A 19908-nucleotide genomic window follows, 5' to 3' on the forward strand; every position below is an offset into this window, starting at 1 on the left:
GTCGTCCGTGCTGTCACATCGGATGAGAATTTGTTTGGTGAGGTAGTCCTTCACAAAAATACCAAATTCGTCAAATTCAATAGAGCATTTATTGTCACGGGTAAATTGACGAACAAAGATAATTTGAGGAGTAATAAGGACATTTTTAAGAAATAATGTACGAAAAGGATGTTGACTAAAGGAAGTGCTACCAACATGGGTAACGGGAAGGCGAGATCCATCACCAACTACAACTGAAATATTATTGAAATTATTTCTAACAAATTTTAGAATACCTGAGTCGTGGTGGAGGTGAGCAGTTGCCCCAGTATCCATGTACCAATCTGTATTCCTGGGATCTTGAAGATTCATGGTACTAAATGCTTGAGGGAGAGCCGTGCTGATAAAAAAATGGGTCTGCTGCCAATTAAATGGTTGCTGATTTGGAGGTCTAGCAAGGAGAGCATGGTGGGCCGGTTGCTGAGTAAGCCAAGGAAGTTGCTGTCGAGAGTGGGCTTGTGGTGAATTGGGCCAATGATTTTACTGGGGAGAAGGGAGTAGCGCAACAACTTGTTGTTCGGCAGGAATAAAGACCCAACGACCGTTGGGGTTAGCTGTTGCGTGTTGAGAAATTGCATCGCCTCCATTAAGTCGCTGGCCACTACGACCCCTACCACCATTCCGCCCTCTGCCACTGCCTCGATTCGACCACCACCACGTTGATTTCCATGATTGCTTCCAGAATTGGTTGTTTGTGGCTGGTGATTAGAAATCAGAACCTGATGAGAAGAAGATGAGTCTGTGTGAGACGCATGAGGGATTCGGCTGAGTTGATTCTGCAAAGTCTGTTCTTCAATTGACAACATCGAACGCATCTCAAGGAGAGTTGGAAACGGAGTCTTGTGACGAATGGTAGTGGCGATGTGGTCAAATTTGGAAGATAACCCATTGAGTGCATAAGTAACTAGGGTTCTTTCAGGAACTTTGGAACCGATGTTAGCTAAGAGATCAGAAATTTATTTGATGCGTGTGTAATACTCCATGACAGTGGAGTCGCCTATAGTAATATTCCGCGTTTGGTTCTCAAGTTCAATAGCATTTGCTTCCTTGTTGTCACGGAAAAGATCTTTAATAGCCTTCCAAAGTTGAGTTGTTATTGCATCAGGTATCAAAATAGATTGAATAAGAGGTTGTGTGAGAGTTCCATAAAGCTATTTTTTGACAATGGAATCAGCAGTACACCAATCTTGATCATCGGGTTTATGGTTGGTGCCATCAAAGTGGCCAAAAACCTTATAGGAAATGCAATGATTTTTGAAGAACTCGCGTCAGACATCATAGTTTAACCTGTTAAGATCAAGAATGAGAGGAACATACGATTTGATATTGGTGATGCCATACAATTTATCCAGGGCAGTAGTCATGGTAGAGGAGAATTAAGGAAGAAGAAAGAATAGGAGGGAAGAGATGTCAACACTGAGAGGGAAGCGGCTAGGGTAGAATTTGGCCTGATACCATTTTAGTAAACTATTTTCCCATAAAGCACCAATATACATTGCACCAATATATAATACAAAATATGGAAAGAGCTATAAGGAAAGAGCTATGATTGTGGGCAAAATATACAAGGGCCACATAATTAAATGAATAACAATGGAAAATACAACATACAAATATATATATATATATATATATATATATATATATACTGCTAACAGTAAACATGTTCTATGTTATTGTACCCCCAAGTAAAGAGATTATATCGTGTTTTTTAATGCTCCGAATATGAAAACTACATAGAATATTTATTGATAATTTTTGTATCCCCATATAAAAAATTCTAGCTCCGCTACTGGTTATATCCAAAGTTATGATAGGCTATACATTTCATTTGCAAGACCTGAAGGTGAGATGGGTTTGACTGAATGAGCTAGCTTGTTTTGAATTTCCAAATAACCCAGATAAAGACCAAAGATACAACTTCTTGAAGCAATTCTAGGTCTTTCTTAGATGATAAGCTATTCTTACACTGAAGTAGTTTTGAGACCAACTGGAAAACTACTGGAAAGAAGTGCCACCATAATCTAATATCTCCCCATACTTCACATGAAATTGGAAAGGAGGTGAATAGGTGGGTTTCTGATTCTGCATGTTGGTTGCATGGGGTGTACATCGTGTTGGAGCAAATTCCTAGTTTGTGTAGGTTTTCTTTTGTTGGTAACCTACCATGATAAACTCTCAATGCTAGGATGCTTACTTTCCGGGACACAAGGTAGTTCAAGTTACAACAAATGTTTTTCTTTGGGAGGAGCTTGTTGTCGATGTGGTTTATCTACAGTGTATACACCCGATGGCTCAAGCTTCCAAAACCACCCATAATTTGGTTTGAATTAGGATTTATGAAGAGGTTTTTCAACTCTATGAATGTTTTGATAAGTTGGAATGCAAATTCACAATGGTGCCCCAACAGAATCCTTTTCTCTTTGTCTTTGAAGGAACATTGAAACCCCCATCACTACCATATAAGGCTGTTATGACATCCTTCCACACCTATTTTTTATTTGATTTGAAACGCCACCACGACTTCCCTAGTAGTGCAAGATGTTGAGCTTTCAAGCTTCTATGCCGAGGCCTCTGTCATCAGCTCTGGAGAGAACCTTGTCCCACACTATCCATGACATGTTTTTGTTTGGTGACCCTCCAAAAAAGAAACGCCTTCTATGGTTTTCTAGGATGTTGATTATCTTCACATGAGCCTTATATAACGAGAATAAGTATTTTCCAAGACTGGCAAGTACGAATTTGTATAATATTAACCTTCTACCAAAAGAAAAAGATGATGCTTCCCACTTTGACAATTTAGATTGGAACTTGTTTATGAGGGAGGTCCAATGTGATATTCTTGACATGGCAGCCCCTACTGACATTCCCAAATACGTGAAAGGTGTGCAACCAATAGAGTAGAATATACTCCTAGCTAACAATTCAGTTTTAAGATTGTTCACCCCCAAACCAAAAAAATTGATCTTCAACTTTATATCGATCTTGAGCCTATAAGATAATTCAAAGCAACACAATATTCTAATTAGGTTCTTAGAATTAGAAATGGACCAAGAACCAAGGAAGATCATATTATCAGTGTATTGTAGATGAGATAGTATTAGGCCCGAATTTGGAATATATTGACAACTCTTGTTTGCCAACAGGTGTCATGGCTACCTGGTGGATTAGGTTCATGCCTATAAAGATCAATATCTTTATAGTGTGGGTCCTCTTGATAGAATCCCAATGAGGGTTAATTTGGGTGCTCGACGTCTTGAATTTGATTTAATTTTGTATCAGGTTTTCCAAGAGGAAGTGTAAGGCTGGAGGGAGTGGTGCCACTGAAACCGCACTCCCTCCCTCGCCACATAAGCACCATGCCATTTTTTACCACAAAAGTGTGATTTCTTGCCATACCAAAGGAGTGGTGCCACACTTTTAATTTTTTTTTAAACTATTTTAATTTAATAAAACTTCTTTTTTTTAAAACTATTTTAATTTAATAAAACTTATATTTTAATAAAAAAAACATAAATTTTCATTACTTGAAAATTAAAAAAAACATTACATTGCTTTACCAAAAAAAAAAAAAAAAAAAAAAAAAAAAAAAAAAAAAAAAAAAAAAAACGAAAACCACACATATAACATTTAAATAATCCTAGAAACTTAAAAAAGCACAAATACAATAATTAAAACAAACTACATAAAGTCGTTCTCCGAGAACTCGTATTCAGGGTCATCCGGTGGATCCAAATTAAGGTTAATGTTTTGAACCCCGTAAATGTGTTCCACCAAGTTACTGCGAAGATTGTGAAATGTTTCAGTGCAACGTATCTTTGCTCTCGTGTTCATATACTCTTCGCCACCAATTTCTATTGGTTGTGTCTCTGGTATGGTTTCTTCCTCGTCAAACGCACATATCGCTCTTCCTTCATCTTCAATAATCATGTTATGCAATATGAGACATATATACATGATTTCTTGAAGTTTTTCCTCGCCTAAATATGCTGCTGGTTTTTTCAATATGAACCACCGTTTCTTCAGAGCTCCAAAAGCACGCTCAACATCCTTCCTAGCTCTTTCTTGAGCTCTCTTGAATTTCTTTTGTCTAGAACCATGTGGACACGTAAACGATTTAACAAACACAACATACTTAGGATAGATTCCATTGACCAGATAATAACCATACTTATATGGCGTTCCATGCACTTGAAAAGAAGAATCTAGTGCGGATCCATCATATATGTTGTTAAATATTGTTGAACGATTAAGAACGTTGATGTCGTTAATTGAACCAGGAGAACCAAAAAAAAAGCATGTCAAATTCACATATCTTGTGATGCAACTGCTTCAAGTATAACCGTTGGGTGACCATGATCACCTCGGGTATATTGCCCATGATATGATGTAGGGCAATTTTCTCATGCCCAATGGAGACAATCTAATCTTCCTAGCATTCCAGGAAACCCATGCACACTAGTATGATGAGCTTGCAATTGCAAGATGTCATTATGTGTAGGCTTACGTAAATATTTTGGACCATAAAACTGAATCACAGTTTTGCAGAAAAAATAGAGACTGTCTCGTGCGATCCTAGCAGACATCCTAAAACTTTCATCTAACGCATCAGGCAGAATACCATATGCTAACTGACGAAGTGCGGCCATGCATTTTTGTAAGGTAGTGAAACCGGGTGTACCTCTAGCATCGTAGCCTTGTTAAAAAAAAACTGCACTCCCTCGTTACATCTTCAACTATACGTTCGTATAAACCTTTGAGTATTCTGAAACGCTTATGAAAATAATACCCTTGATAAGTGGCATTCTTGCAAAATAGTCTTGCACTAAACGTTGGTTGGTTTCTTCACGATTTCTACAAATATATCTTCATGTTCTCCGTTGAAAACTTGCAGCTGCGTTGTTGCATAAAGCATCGTATGTTTGTTCCGCCATTTGAACACACGCAACAGCGATATCAAAAATAGTCTGAATTATTCAGAAGATGAAGAAGATAACAATTTTTAGAGAGAGTGGTGATTTAAAAATAAATAAAAAAAAAAAATTGAGAGAAGGGTTTGAATTGTGTAAAAAAATGAAATGGTTATGTATATATAGCAAAGAAAGACAAAAAAGGAAGAAAAAAAAAAGGAAGAAAAAAATTAAATCACAAAAGACGGTTCAATGGTTAAACCTCCAACCAACCAATCACGTGTTGCGGTCTTCTAGAGCCGTGGTGCAGCCAAAACCACGCAAGACTGCGGTCTGGGGGCGGTGTGCGCGGTCCAGGTGGCATGAACCGTGGCCACACTGTATAGTCTAAGCTATCAGCCATCTTTTCTTTGGATTTTTGTTGGTGCAACAACTATGGAGACGGGTAGCTATTTGGGTGGATTGCTATATTCCTTAGTTTGGTTCGTCTTTGGAAATGATGGAGTGAGTGCATGACCGACCACTTAATTGTTCTAAGAGGGTCGTTGTAGACTTGATCTTCAGGACTTTGAAGGAGTTACTTTTTGATAGCACTGTTGCATTTTCTTTTACTTGATTTTTGTAAGAACGCTACGACTGCAAAATTGGAGTGAATGGATGATGCATCTAATTTTGCCTTGTATCTTTTTCATTAGTTAAAAAAAGCCTCATGTAAAAATTTGAATGACATTTAGGGTATATATATCGTATATATTTATCCGACATCCTAATTTTTTGAGATTTTGATTATATATATATATATATATATATATATATATATATATATATATATTAACCCATGTATTACATTAGTTAATTAAAAAATTTTAGATATAAAAGTCTAAATATTTAATAATTTTGGATTTATAAGAAAATAAGAAAAATAACGAATTATTAAAATTGATTTATTAAAATTTGAACTTTTTAAATAAATAAACAAAATAAACTAATAAACTTTAATTTGGAAATTTGGAAATAAAAATATAAGTCTATTAATGAAATTGATATTTATTTATTACCACATTTATTGTAATCTCTATACTAATAAAATAGTAGTTTTTTTGTCATGTGTGATTATATTAGACCCCTTAATTAATGTGTTACTACTTATCAATATATTAGTTCTCTATTTTAAATTTATTAGAAATCATCATTAATGTGATGCTATTTATCAATATATTTATTTTCTATTTTAAATTTTAAATTTAAATTTTATATTATTGTTTTCGTTAATTCACAAATAAAAAATGTCTAATATATATTAAAAATTAATTTTACATATTTATTTGAATCAATGATTATAATTTCATATAACTAATAAAAACATCTCTTAATTAATAATTTATTTAAAATAATTGATTAATAATTTTGAGTTTTTACTATAAAAGTTTAATTAATTTTATAACCGTGGTTCCCACGGGTTATAAACTAGTTATAACATTAAAGTATTATGTGGATTTTATCAAAATAGAAAAACCCATAAAATGACATGTTGAAAAGAAATTAATTCAAAATAACTACAATACATTTGGCAACTTGAATGAAAGTGTGAAATGTGAAAAAAAAAACCATCAATTTATTAGAGTATATATATATATATATATATATATATATATATATATATATATATAAGGAAATGTTTTTGAAATGTCAATTATATACATCTTAATATATGTGATGCTAAGGAATAGTGTCAAGTTTTGAAAAGGTCGTTTCCAGTTTTCTATCTATCCGTAGAGTTGGAGCTAATCTCGTATGCTTTTCTCGCATGTTGACCATATGTTTCTTCCTCCCCAGTCTACCTTTTTTTTCCTATCCCTGATGTCTTTATCTCAGTTATCCACCACTGCCATTCCCTTCTAATATGATACCACCATTCTTCTAATCGGAGTTTCTTGTCGCCTTAAGTTTTTATCTCCTTTTTTTCACTGCTTGAATCAAAAGGTCTCTACATCGCAAAAGATTACAAGGTTTGTCTCTATTATTGACGCCTTCCATCCTTCACTACTACAAAAATACACTTTAATGACATGCATTGCGGGTCATAAAACTCATAGACAACACACAAATGTGTGTCAAGGAAGGCCCTTTCATAAAGGAAGACGATACACATTTGCGTGTCATATACTTACGACATGCATTTACGACACACACTGCTTGTCATTGAAGCCCCTGTCATAAAGAAAAAGGACATGCATTTTTGTGTGTCATAATTTTAAATGTTTTTAAGAATATATATTTTTAATAGATTTACTAATTTTCAAATTAAATGAAAATTAATGTCTCATAATACAAAAGAAAATACATATATAACAAAACAATTTATTTCATACAACAAATTAAACGTATTAACATTCAAACCGAATCACTTTCAATAATATCATTATACAAAAAATATCATGTATACAAAGAATCTCTATAAGTTTGACCTAATAAACTATGGTGAAGTAGAAAGAGAGAATTCTTAAAAAAGTTAAAAAGAGGATCAAACCCTCTATACATCCTTGCTTAAAACTAGTTCTCCATATACATTAGCAAAATTTCCTTCAAACAGGGTAATTTGATTTAACCCAACATATCTTCCATTACCAAGCTACATGCGAAAGGATTAGACGGAAAAACATAACTATGAATTATGAGTTATGAATATTTAGCAACATTGTGCCAAGATGAACCTATATGTACTGATTGTGCCTAATATTACCCTGCCTCAAAGTGAAACTAAACCTTGCATATATATATATATATATATATATATATATATATATATATATATATATATATATATCTTCACTGATATTAATAACAAATGATGCCTTCATTGGTTGCAAGAAAAGAGAAATAATTGATTACATTGGTCAACAGATAATATCTATGATCTAATTACATATTTAAATAATCAAAATAACCCTGTGTATGAGTTGACAAAATAACCATGTACATGTGTTGAGATACAATGTAAATATGAGCATTTACATGGTATGTGATTGGATTTAAGAAATAGATAATAGGATATAGGAAAGTATACCAACAACTGGAACACTAGCCTTTCTAGCCTATAAAGTATACCATGGTGGCTGCCACCTCAAGGTAGCGGTTGGGTTTGCTGATGTATGGGTTAATTTTGTGTGTGTGTTGATTTCTTTAGTTTGTGTTTGGCTGGAGTTCTAAGTACAAGGCATCACCACCACCATGCACCACCGTGTTTTTGTGTGTGTGTTTACTTGAGATTTAGCCTTGTAAAATGTAATTGGAAATGGAATAATGAGAAAGAAACTAAAAACCACCACCGGCCGCCATGTCGGGTGGCGGTGTGTTTGCCTTGTGAGTTTGATTCGTTTGGGGGTGCTTGAAACCCTAATGGGCCTTGTAAGCTCAAGTGGGCCCAATAAAGCTTAATGGACTCCAATGGGCTTAATATTACTCTAGTGGGCTTAATAGGCCCAATAAAGCCCTAATTAATCTAAAAGCCCAACAAGTTGATAATGGGCTAGTATTTAGGTTGAAAAACCCTAATGCAATCAAAACACTAGTTTTGGGAAATTAATCGGGACACATGGGAATTATTTAATAACTTGAGATGTTAAATAATAATCATTGGTGGAAATTAATCTAAGCAATATTGGACTTAATGGATCAAGTCCTTAATGGATTAAGTCCTTAATGGGTTAAGTAGAAAACTTAACCCTAATCATCATTTTATGTGAAACCCTAATTTCACTTGGGTTTATTGTTGGGCCTTTCTATTGGGTCTTGATGATTGGGTTATTAAATGGGCTATCCAAGATCAAGCAAATGGTCTAGAGTAATTTAATGGGCCTAGGGTAAGGCTCATGTAAGGGGCTTGGGCCTAATTTGGAAAATTGGGACATAGATGGGCCATAGTTTGGGCCTTAATGATTATATGATGTTGTGCCTTAGAATGAGACCATATATAGGCCTAGGCCCAATTTGGAAATTTGGGCCATGTGTTGGGCTTTGATTCCTAATCGACATTGGACCTATGGTTTGGGCTTGAATAAGCCAAGCTAGGGGTAATGTAGTAATTACCCAAAGAATGTACTTATGGTTATGTATTGGGACCTAATTATTAATTGGGTGTTATTTTGGTGTTGACAGTTCGGGAATCTGTCATCTAGCAGCTACGGTGAAGTCGACGGGACTTCAGCAATATGGGGTTATGTCTACGGGACTTCAGCAGTGTGAGGTGAGTTACCTTCTAGTAGCGGTGGGTCTACAGCCACAATGTCGGCCCATCAGTAGGAGTTGTATGATTAGATGACTATCTCTATGATATTCATCTAGGTTTGCTACTACCTGATATGTTATGTGCTAGTATGATATCATGTTATGTGCTAGTGACAGTAAGGGAGATAGTCCTCAGATTAGCAGTCGATAGGGCCGAAGGGGTAGTCATGTCCAACCATGCTAGATAGATATGTGTTATGTGGTAGTAGTAGGGGTGAAATAGTCCCCAGTATCTGGTCGAGAGTACCGAAGGGGAGGCCAGCACCCAAATATGCTAGCCAGTATCTGGTCGAGAGGAATGAAGGGAGGCCAGCACCCAGATATGCTAGCCAGTATCCGGTCGAGAGGACCGAAGGGTAGGTCGGGCACCCAGATATGCCGGACAATATATATATGTTATGTGATTATATGCTATGTGGTATGATGGGGGAACTCACTAAGCTTCATGCTTACGGTTTTCAGTTTTGGTTTCAGGTACTTCGTGTCTAAAGGAAAGGAGCCGGCTTGATCGCAGCGCATCACACTATGGTTTTCTGCACATGAGATCTTTGGGATTACACTCTGATATTGTTTTATGATAACATGTTTAATTATTTCTACTTTGGTTTTGACATGACATGATATTACAAATGTTTTATTACATTGTTGGTTTTATAATGATGTATTTAAAAATGAAATTTTTGGCCTATATTTTTGGGATGTTACAATGGTACTCGAACCATGACATCACTCCTCAATCTGCTAAGATGCATGGTACTCGAACCATGTCATCACCCCTCAATCTGCTACAATGCATGGTACTCGAACCATGACATCACCCCTCAATCTGCTACGATGCATGGTACTCGAACCATGACATCACTTCTCAATCTGCCACTTAGATCCCCGGTCTACTCCCTGTTTCGAGTATGGGTCCTCTACTTTCGGTAGTATGGGCCCATACTACCTGCCACATCTACCTATACTTTCCACACTAACCATCCCAGAGTTTCTAAGTAGTTGCTCAACTTTGTCAATCACCAATCCCGTCACGCGTGCTCGCTCTCCAGCGAAATACTCTACTCTGCCAGCGTACTCATACAAATAAGGTCACTCCCTAGGCTCTTCCCAAGCTCTCACACTTCTCCGCCATCAGCTGCTAAAGAACTCCTAACGATGCCAACCATCTACCCCGTGAATATCGTCATATTCATTCAGTAGCTGTCTCCCATCATCGAGAGCTCCACAAAGCACGAAGCAAGCAACATTCGGGCATCGAAGTACCTCCTCCAGCACGTAAAAACCTCCTTAGGTTATTATCCACTCGCTCTCCTCATACTCAAAGGATATCACCGAACTCAAACAACTTCACCCCACGTGGGCATCTGGCTAACCTCTCGGTAGGCTCCTCCCATGCTCGTCTAGGTATCTCTCCTAGATTACTCCTCTACTCAAAATCCTCTAAACATGGGATTCCTGCTGGATACTCTTACATACTCGAAAACACATCACTAATAATCGCAACTCCTAGGCTAAGGCATCATAAATCAGGCCACTATAGTCCTAAAATATGGAATACCTAGCCTATCTCTAGCATGCATAATATCTCATAACATATATCATAAGCATCTTATAACACAAAGTAAGGGTATTTTGGGAAATCACCGTTCGGGCTCTGACTGATTGTACACACTGCTCCTTCTCGTTTTCTCTTTGAACTCTTATTCGCTTTAGAAAAATCATTTGTTTGAAAATTTTCTCAATTCCTCAGTTTGTGTCCAGATTTACCTGAAGGTGCATCCGAATCCCTCAAACCAAGGCTCTGATACCAACTTGTAACGACGTAAATTTTTCAAAAACTAAAATTTTCATTTAAAATCACTTAATTCTTAAAACACTCTTCATAAAATCTCATTTTTGTTTAATTTACAATACACATCTCCATATTCAGATAATTAATAATCCAGGGTCTTCAAAACATAACTCTTCCTCTGGTGTGTACAATGGAGCCGGTGCCGTCCCGTGATCTTGAGAAAACCTGAAACACATAACACATAACACGGTAAGCACGAAGCTTAGTGAGTTTCCCAAAGTCAACAAAAGTCAACTCAAGTCAACAGTCCACACTTGACCCTACTCGTCGAGTGCGTCCTTGCGACTCGTCGAGTCCCCTCGTATTATCAGAACTCTACTCGGGTCTCACTCAGCTCGCCAAGTTGACCCCTAACTTGGTGAGCCAACACTGGGTTAAGGCTACTCGGTCAGACCCGCTATGACTTGTTGAGTCACCTCATGGACTCGGCGAGTTGGCTCCTACATATTGCTCATTCTGCTATCTGAGGTCAGATCTGCAACCCAAACTCATAGATCTAACCTCCCACTACCCAATAGTCACGTAAAGGTCTGAACTTGAGGCTCATGCATGGTGTATTTTGCTCAATACACCATTTGGACTCCATTGAAGCTCCATAGCTTCAAAGCTCCCAAACAACTCCTTCATGGCTGCCTACTTTCTGGTTCTCTGGACCTCACAAGGTCCAGATCTACACATCACTTGAAAAAGGGTTTGGATGCACTCACAACCCTATCTAAATGGTGACCCAATCCCTAACTTAATCAACCAAGGAAATCCATACAAAACAAAGAAGGGAAGAGCTCATACCATATCTGGAGCTTGCAATGAAGATGAAACTAATCCTCTAACTCTCCTATGAGATCCTGGCAACACCCTTGCTCCTCCTTTCCAAGAATCAACCTCCAATAAGCTATTTTCTTCTCTAGATCACCAATCACTCTAGGGTTTCTCTCAAGGAACGAAGAATCTGGTGGGGAGGGGCCAAGGAGGCTATAAGTGCCTTTAAATAGGTCCTAAACCCCTGAAATTTAGGGTTTCTCTGCCCAGCACCTACTCGGAGAGTCCCTCCTCGGACCCGTCGAGTCCACCTATTAAACCTGTGAGAAAAAACCAACTTGACTCGGCGAGTTGGAGCCTTAACTCGTCGAGTCTCTCCTCTAATCACAAAATTAACTTGCACAATAATAACCCTGAAAATCTGGATGTTACAACACCGCTTCGAGAAATTGATTCACTAAATTTTAACTACCTCTAATATGCTTCTTGAAGGATCATTTCTTAATTCGTCTTTGTCAGGTTTAGGTACACTCGAGGCATGTTAGGCGTCTATTTTTTAAACGTGGCACAATCATTTCAAAGATGACAAGAAGTATTGGTTATAGATAACATATATTTACTAAAGAACAAGTTAAAACTATGGTATGCCAAATGATGATGTGTTGTACTGGGATGTTTTTATTGCAATTTGGGTAATTGGCAGCTTACAATGTCTTCATGACACTTTATTTCAATCATTGGCAGACATGGTGAAAGTATATTTATGTGAAACCATATTAGGACCTTATCAAGAAATATGACTTCTACTTGGGTCACATAAAAAATGAGAGTTCATTCCATGTCAGTCAAAGTGTATTGCTTTATAAAATTTGATTACAGATATAAGGTGCACAAGTGGTGTTACATGATTTGATGGATCGAGGATGAGTAATATTGTCGGGTACATTGGATGAAACTCATGTTGCACATTGTCTGGTTCATTCCTTCACTCTCTCAGAAGTACCAGGCCCTTCTTGTGTTTGTAAGTAGACAACAAGAGTTGTTTAGTGGGATCATATTTGTTCAATTGAGAAGGTAAAAAAAACAAAATGTAGTTACCTACTTACCTTGGTGGTAAATCCTTACCTTGTGATTGAAAATCTGCATTTTTTGAATTATTGCATGTTTGCTGATTATATTTCTTATTTTTTAGCTTGGATACTTATTTGGCATTTATATTTTCATGTTAGTATTATTTAAGATAGTCACTACATCATCTCACGACTTGTTAAATGACTTGTTTAGATGTGTTTGTAATTTCATTTATGATTATTGATATATTGTACTTCAAGAAATTCATTCAACAAAAAATTCTACCTCACTTTTTTTAAAATACCGGAATTATGTTTTTTGGGTCGTGCTTAGAATGGACATGAGAACTCACCTAGTGTGTGTGTGTATATATATATATATATATATATATATATATATATATATATATATTAATGGGTGTTTCATGCATTTAAGAATAATGAATCTAGTTTTTAACTTTTTTAAGAGGCCAAGTATTGTAAAGAACGGGCTGGTAAGAGTTTACTTAATACCATAAATTATTTAAGACATACTCGAAAGGGTCCTCCTCAAAACATAAAATGATTACATTATGTTTTATTTGGTATTAAAGATAATAGAATATATTTTCCAGAATTTTACTTTTATAAATTTTATCCTAATATATATATATATATATATATATATATATATATATATATATACTGTGTGTTTTTTAAATTTGGGTATTGTGTTTTTTAAGAATGTATACAGGTTAGACATCAGTCACACATCGAAGTCCCGTAGCTCAGTTGGTTAGAGCGTTGGTCTTATGAGCCGAAGGTCGCGGGTTCGAGCCCCGCCGGGACTACTTTTTTACCGTTATTTAATTTTGCCAACTTCCAGATTTAATCCTATCCGTTCATAATTCCTATTTTATACTTATTTTTCCGTTTGAATCCTCTCCCTGTTAGACTTGTAAGCTGTTGTTCCATCCCCTTCTCCTGAAAAGATGCCCTTTGTCATTATATATATATATATATATATATATATATATATATATATATATATATATATATATATATATATATATATATATATATATATATATTTGTTTTTTTGCGCACAATACATCAAGAGGAAGGTGAATGCTTTAGAGAACCCATAACCCATCATCTTAAATGCGTATAAAGATGTAAATGTTGATCCTGTTGTCATCATCAGTTTTGGATCCTCATAAGTGGAAATTAGCTCTGATTATCCCAGAAGCTGTAAAAACAACCATTTCATAGATCAAAATGGTTGGCTTTTTAATATATTGATTGATTATTTCCCAGTTATTAAATATTAATCAGTTATATATGCGTACTAACATTCCACGAGATCATGATGCGAAAGGAAATATTGTACATATTAGATTTGATATGGATTTTGTGATATAGTCATATGAATATATTATTATTTCACCTTTTTTCTAGCATGCATTTGAATGCATTCTTGCTTATTTTAGTGAGGAGGGAGTCTTTTTCTCCCAACCCACATTTTTTTTTTTTAATTCATAAGATAGGAAAACCCTATCTTTCCAACTCAGTCATCATTATTTTAAAACAAAAAAATATATAATGAATTTAGGTATAAATGATTTTGTGAAGTTCATATATATATATATATATATATATATATATATATATATATATATATATATATATATATATATATATATATATATATATTCACGGTTTACATGCATAACAAAATATTGAGAAATTTTCTTTTGCATCAGTCAAAGAGGAAGGCAAAGAGGCAGTCAAAAAGTAGATTTAAATCAAAGAATTAAATAACAGGTTCACCGTGCCGTTTGAATAAAAAAAAATGGACGAACCCACTGAATGACTGAACCTAGTGTACAAGGTATGGTTTTCCGCCCACAGACTTACCTGTGAGACAATTGCTTTTTCGTTAAGAGAGGAGATGGTCATTTCTTTCCAACCATTGAACCAATTGCACACATTATTATTATTATTATTTTTTATTTTTATTTTTCCATTCATTAACAAATAGAAATCCTATCTTTTTGAACCCACTCACCCATTCAATTAAAAAAAATTATAAAACAACTAAGGTAAAATCTTAATTAGCAATAGAGTTATCGCCGGTACCATTCCAGCTTCAACGACTTGTTTAATTGATTTATTAACCCACTTCATCATTTCTGTATTTTCTCTTTCATTTTTTTTTGTACCATGTGTTTTAAAATTTGTATCTTAGTTGTTTTGTATTTTTCTAATTGAGTGGGTTGGGTGGATTGAGAAAGATAGCATTTCTATGTGTTGTGGGTTGAAAAATATGAAATAAAAGAAAATACAAAACTTGATGTGACAGAGAGTTCAATAAGTTTGGACGGAATGATTTTTTCCTTCCTTAAAAGTTTCTGTTGTTGTGGTATTATTGTTGTGGTATTATGTTTTGCTACTTATGTCCTTCAACAATATGCATATTTCAGGACAGTTTAAAGTATCTTATGTTATCACCTTTTTGCTGTTTCTATTTAAACCTTTATAATCACTTAATCGACGACAACAGCCAAAAGGAATTAAAAGGTACATTCATTTATAATTAGGATATTTAAAAGTTATATTATTTTGATTTCTTGTAACATGCAGCAAGACTGAGTATATACCAAGTAGTGCGAGGAACTTTAAACTTGTATGTGTTTATAAAGATAAGAGATTTCAAATCCTCCCTAATAAATAAAATAATTTTGCTATTTGTTATATTTTATGTATTATATTACATGTCATTTTGTGGTAAATTTAGATTATATTATATTTATGTGTCATTTTATGGTTTTTTTTTCTACTTTATTAAACTAGTTGTGAGATCAATGTATTACATGTGTTAATTTTTTTTTTTTAAATTAAATATAAATATCTAAATATTTGAGAATTTTGAATTTATAAGAAAATAAAAAAATAAAGAATTATTATAATGGAAATGTTTTTATATTTTAAATTTAAACAAATAAACAAAAGAAACTAATAAGTTTTAATTTTGGGAATTTTGAAATTAAAAAGTAAGTTTATTAATGAAATTGATATCCATTTATTACTAAATTTATTACAATTATTACATTAAAACGTTATGTAGAATTTAATAAAATATAAAATTTCATAAAATGATATGTGGAAAAAAAATAAATTTAAAATAACCATAAAATGACATTTGACAAATTGAATGAGAGTGTGACAAGTGGTAAAAAAACATTCATTTATTAGAGTAGATTTCATATAATACTTAAATGTAATAAATATAATAAAAAATATATATCCAATTTATTATTGCAAATTGAATTCAACTATTTTAATTGTTTATTTATTTAAATTATTAGTTTAAATTTAAAAGATAAATAAGCACTTCAATTTTAATAATTAATATATATATTTTTTATAAATTTAAATTTTCTAAATTGTTAGATGTTCATGTTTGTTTTTTTTAAATAAACTCATGTAATACATGGGTCTCACAACTAGTTTGATTATAAAATGGTTGAGTTTTTAATACACCAATTTATTATTCCAAATAATAAATTCAACCTTTATCTCCAAAAATCATCCTGTCAAGTTGCTAAAGTGAAGGCAACCCAAAAGGACTATGATACTATCAATTCAAGCATATATCAATTATAGTTATGGGCATAGACACCTAATCTAACAACTACAAGTTCCTTTCAGAGCATATAGTACAAGTTATTGAAACAAACCCAAAGATTCCTATTAGGGCTTTATGAGAGCAACTCCAATGTGAGTACCATATAGACATTTCACATATGAAAACTTTTAGGGCAAAGTAAGAAGCTTTAAAGCACGTTCAAGAAGAAGATTGTTGAAGTTGACAAGGAAATTCAGAAAGTTGTAGGTCCTTTGACTCATACAAGTACAAAATATTGGATAAGATAAAGAGTAAGGCAGAACGGTATATTGAAACATTTTATGGTGATGGAAAATATCAAGTTGTTGGACCTTGGCAAGATCAATTTATTGTAGATGTAGGTTAACGAATTGGCACGTGCAAAAGGTATGAATTGACAGGAATAACGTGCAAACATTGTGTGGCTGCTATTTGGGACATGGGGAGGAATAACAAGGATGTGGGTATCCCAAAATCATTTGTGTATCCATGTTACTGGTTATCAAGCTTGAAAGAGACGTATTATTTTAAAGTTAGTCCAATCAATGAAAGGTCCATGTGGGAGAAGTCAGCTATACCAACAACTTTTTAGCCTCCAAAACATCGTGTTCCAATAGGAAGACCAAAGAAGAAGAGAACAATATCAACTGTGGAAAAGAAGGACCATGCTAGAGGAAACACAACACCGAGATCACATATATTAGTAACATGTAACAAGTGTGACAATGTTGGTCACAATGCAATAACCTTCAAAGGGAAAAGACCAACTATTGGTAGGGGTGGTGGACTATCAAAAGTCAAAGGAAAAGGGAAAGGGAAGGCAACGACTTGATGGTTTGTAATAGGGATAGTATTTTGCTACTTTTAATATGAATGGATTATGTTATGTTGCTACCTATAATAGGGATAATATTTTGGTACATTATTTATGAATAGTTTTGTAATAGGGATAGTATTTTGCTAATTGTTTTGGCCAATATGTTGGCACTTTTGAATGAACTAGTTTGTAGCAACTAATCCTCATTTCCCTGTAATAGTTTAGTACTAATTAATGGAATGTTTTCTTTTTATGATGCACCATTGCTAGTTGTTTTGGTCAACATGTTTCTTATACACCACTTTAAAACATAATCAATACAACATAATACAATTTTCATTAATCTTAAAGAACTTAACCATTTGCATTACAAATACTTAGACAACCTAACCATTACAAAAAAAACAATACCATTATATTCACTACGAAAACCTAACCATTGCAAAAGACTTTACCATTACAATAACAACTAATTGTCACCTTACAACTTGTAAAAAAGTATCACCAAGAACAATACCTAACGAATAAATAAACATATCTTCAAGATTAGATTGTTTTTTTGCAGCTTCTTGTTCAACCTCACAAGCCAGAACATTTTCAAACCATCACCATGATCCTTTTCATCATCATCATCCCAAGCAATCAATCCTTTACGTGGTCCCTGCCAATTTCAAAAGCCATGATTACCATACTGATAAACGCATACAACGCTATCTCTATCTAGCGTTAAGATTACAAAATTCTCAAATACAAACATACCTTACTTGGACATGTGTAAACGAGTTTTCCTAGATTATTGTTAGTAGTTGAAATCTGAATTATAGCAGCACGCCGACAATCGTATTTAACCATTCCTGATTTGAAGGAGAGAATGTGTAACCGGTTCAACGATGGAGAAATTGAAAGAAACTCAAAATTAGGGTCGATCCTAATGAAAAAGCGAGTATTTGAAGATCATTGGCAATGGTAAATGAGTATTATTCCCAGAACATGAAAGGAACGTGGGGTGTCTAATAGAAACAATTAATGAATTGTTAAAATATGGACTAGGCACGTTACATAATTAAAACATGAGGATAGTCCAAGTTAGAATAATAAGTTAGGGACCAAGCATGAAATTTATACTAAACCACAGGGAACATTCGCTTAATTTTCTCTTTTATTAAATTGTTCTAATTAAAATTAAAAAAAATGTGTCCCTTTCCAATTATCTCTTCCCCTATACATTCTCTATCCTACCTAAGAAATCTGAGGTCAATCCAACTCCATCACCACCCACTATAGCCATCGAAAACCACCACTGAGAGCCTAAAATCAAAAAAGTTATTGTGCAACAATATTCTTCTAATTTCCAACCAACAACGAGACTTAATTTTGTTTCTTTCCAGCCTCCTTCGTTAGCATAGAAATCCCCAAATCTTAAGTTTTTTTCTTTTTGCAAATTATGATGACCGATTTCTTGAAATCCTTGGTTTTGAGTTTTCCATTGTAGCCAATCGGAGTCAAGAATGATTAAAAATCTTCTAGTATGGGTTCTTGCACTTGAAAACCTTGTGGTTTTTCTGCAACTCCAATTGCTCGATGAAACATTGTCTTGTAAACTGGCACGATCCGATCATCTGTGATTTTTACTTCAAGAACATCATTTTCAAGTTTGACATGTTCAAAGGAATTATGCCGAAGCCTAATATGGAAATTAGGGTTAGGAGTTCTAGTGATGGGAACGTTGATGGGATGACGGGATATAAACTCGACCATGATTCTGACGGACTCATCATAGTACTATAGATCGAAAGAAAAGTTTAGGGTTGTTTCACTGAGGATGAGTTTGGTTGAGGCAGATGAATCGGACCCTTTGTATGATTTCTTCTTGGTTGTAGGTTTGGATGATTTAGACACCATTAAAGAAGATGAGAAAATATTAAATAATACAGTAGAGTTGAAAAGCTCTAAGGATGACGATAGCCAAGGTGAAAATTAGGAAGAGTTAGGATTCAAAATCCTTTTATATGTGGGAGTTTCTTGGTTGGGTCGAAGAATGGAATGATGACACCCAAAATCGGAAATGGTTTGCATTAAATGGATAGACTCAAAAGCCTTCCTATGTGAATGTTAAGAACCAAGAGATGGTATATTTGTTTGTTCAAAAAGGGAATCCGTTAATTCAGTTTTAGAATCACTCAGTACTTTATTCAAATGTGTGCCAAAATCATGTTTATTGTGAATTAATAGGATAATCATAAAACAAATTGTTGTTAAAATAATCATGAGAAAATGTTTAATAATTAGCACTTAAATGATAACCTTAAAATTTATTTGTTGTTGAGAGTCTTGGAACAATTAGATTCTTGGATGGAATGTCATAAGATACTTCGAAAAGAATCGAAACACATCATTAGTACATGATATAGATTTGGAGATAACATAATATCTAAATTGACATCAGATGTAAAAATGTATGAAGATCTTAGAGGACATGTTTTTGGAAAAGACTTGAAATTTCGAGAAATGAAGGAATAAAGCTCGGA

The 19908-nt window shown here is 34.3% G+C and overlaps 1 protein-coding gene and 1 non-coding gene across 2 annotated transcripts; one reads left to right on the plus strand and one right to left on the minus strand.

Moving 5' to 3' along the window:
• Positions 1-3720: 3720 nt before the first annotated feature.
• Positions 3721-18232, minus strand: LOC145046393 (uncharacterized). The gene is made up of 3 exons (XM_078994681.1): positions 18140-18232; positions 17959-18041; positions 3721-4129 (listed from the first exon to the last, which is right to left on the minus strand). Exons 1-3 carry the CDS (start codon positions 18230-18232, stop codon positions 3721-3723), a joined length of 585 nt encoding a protein of 194 aa, XP_078850807.1.
• On the plus strand, positions 13674-13747 carry TRNAI-UAU (transfer RNA isoleucine (anticodon UAU)). Its single transcript has one exon. It is a non-coding gene; the product is annotated as a tRNA-Ile (tRNA).
• Positions 18233-19908: the final 1676 nt, after the last annotated feature.

The sequence above is a fragment of the Lactuca saligna genome, chromosome 5 (assembly GCF_052625555.1).
Source record: "Lactuca saligna cultivar CGN05327 chromosome 5, ASM5262555v1, whole genome shotgun sequence".
In the NCBI taxonomy this organism is placed as follows: domain Eukaryota; kingdom Viridiplantae; phylum Streptophyta; class Magnoliopsida; order Asterales; family Asteraceae; genus Lactuca; species Lactuca saligna.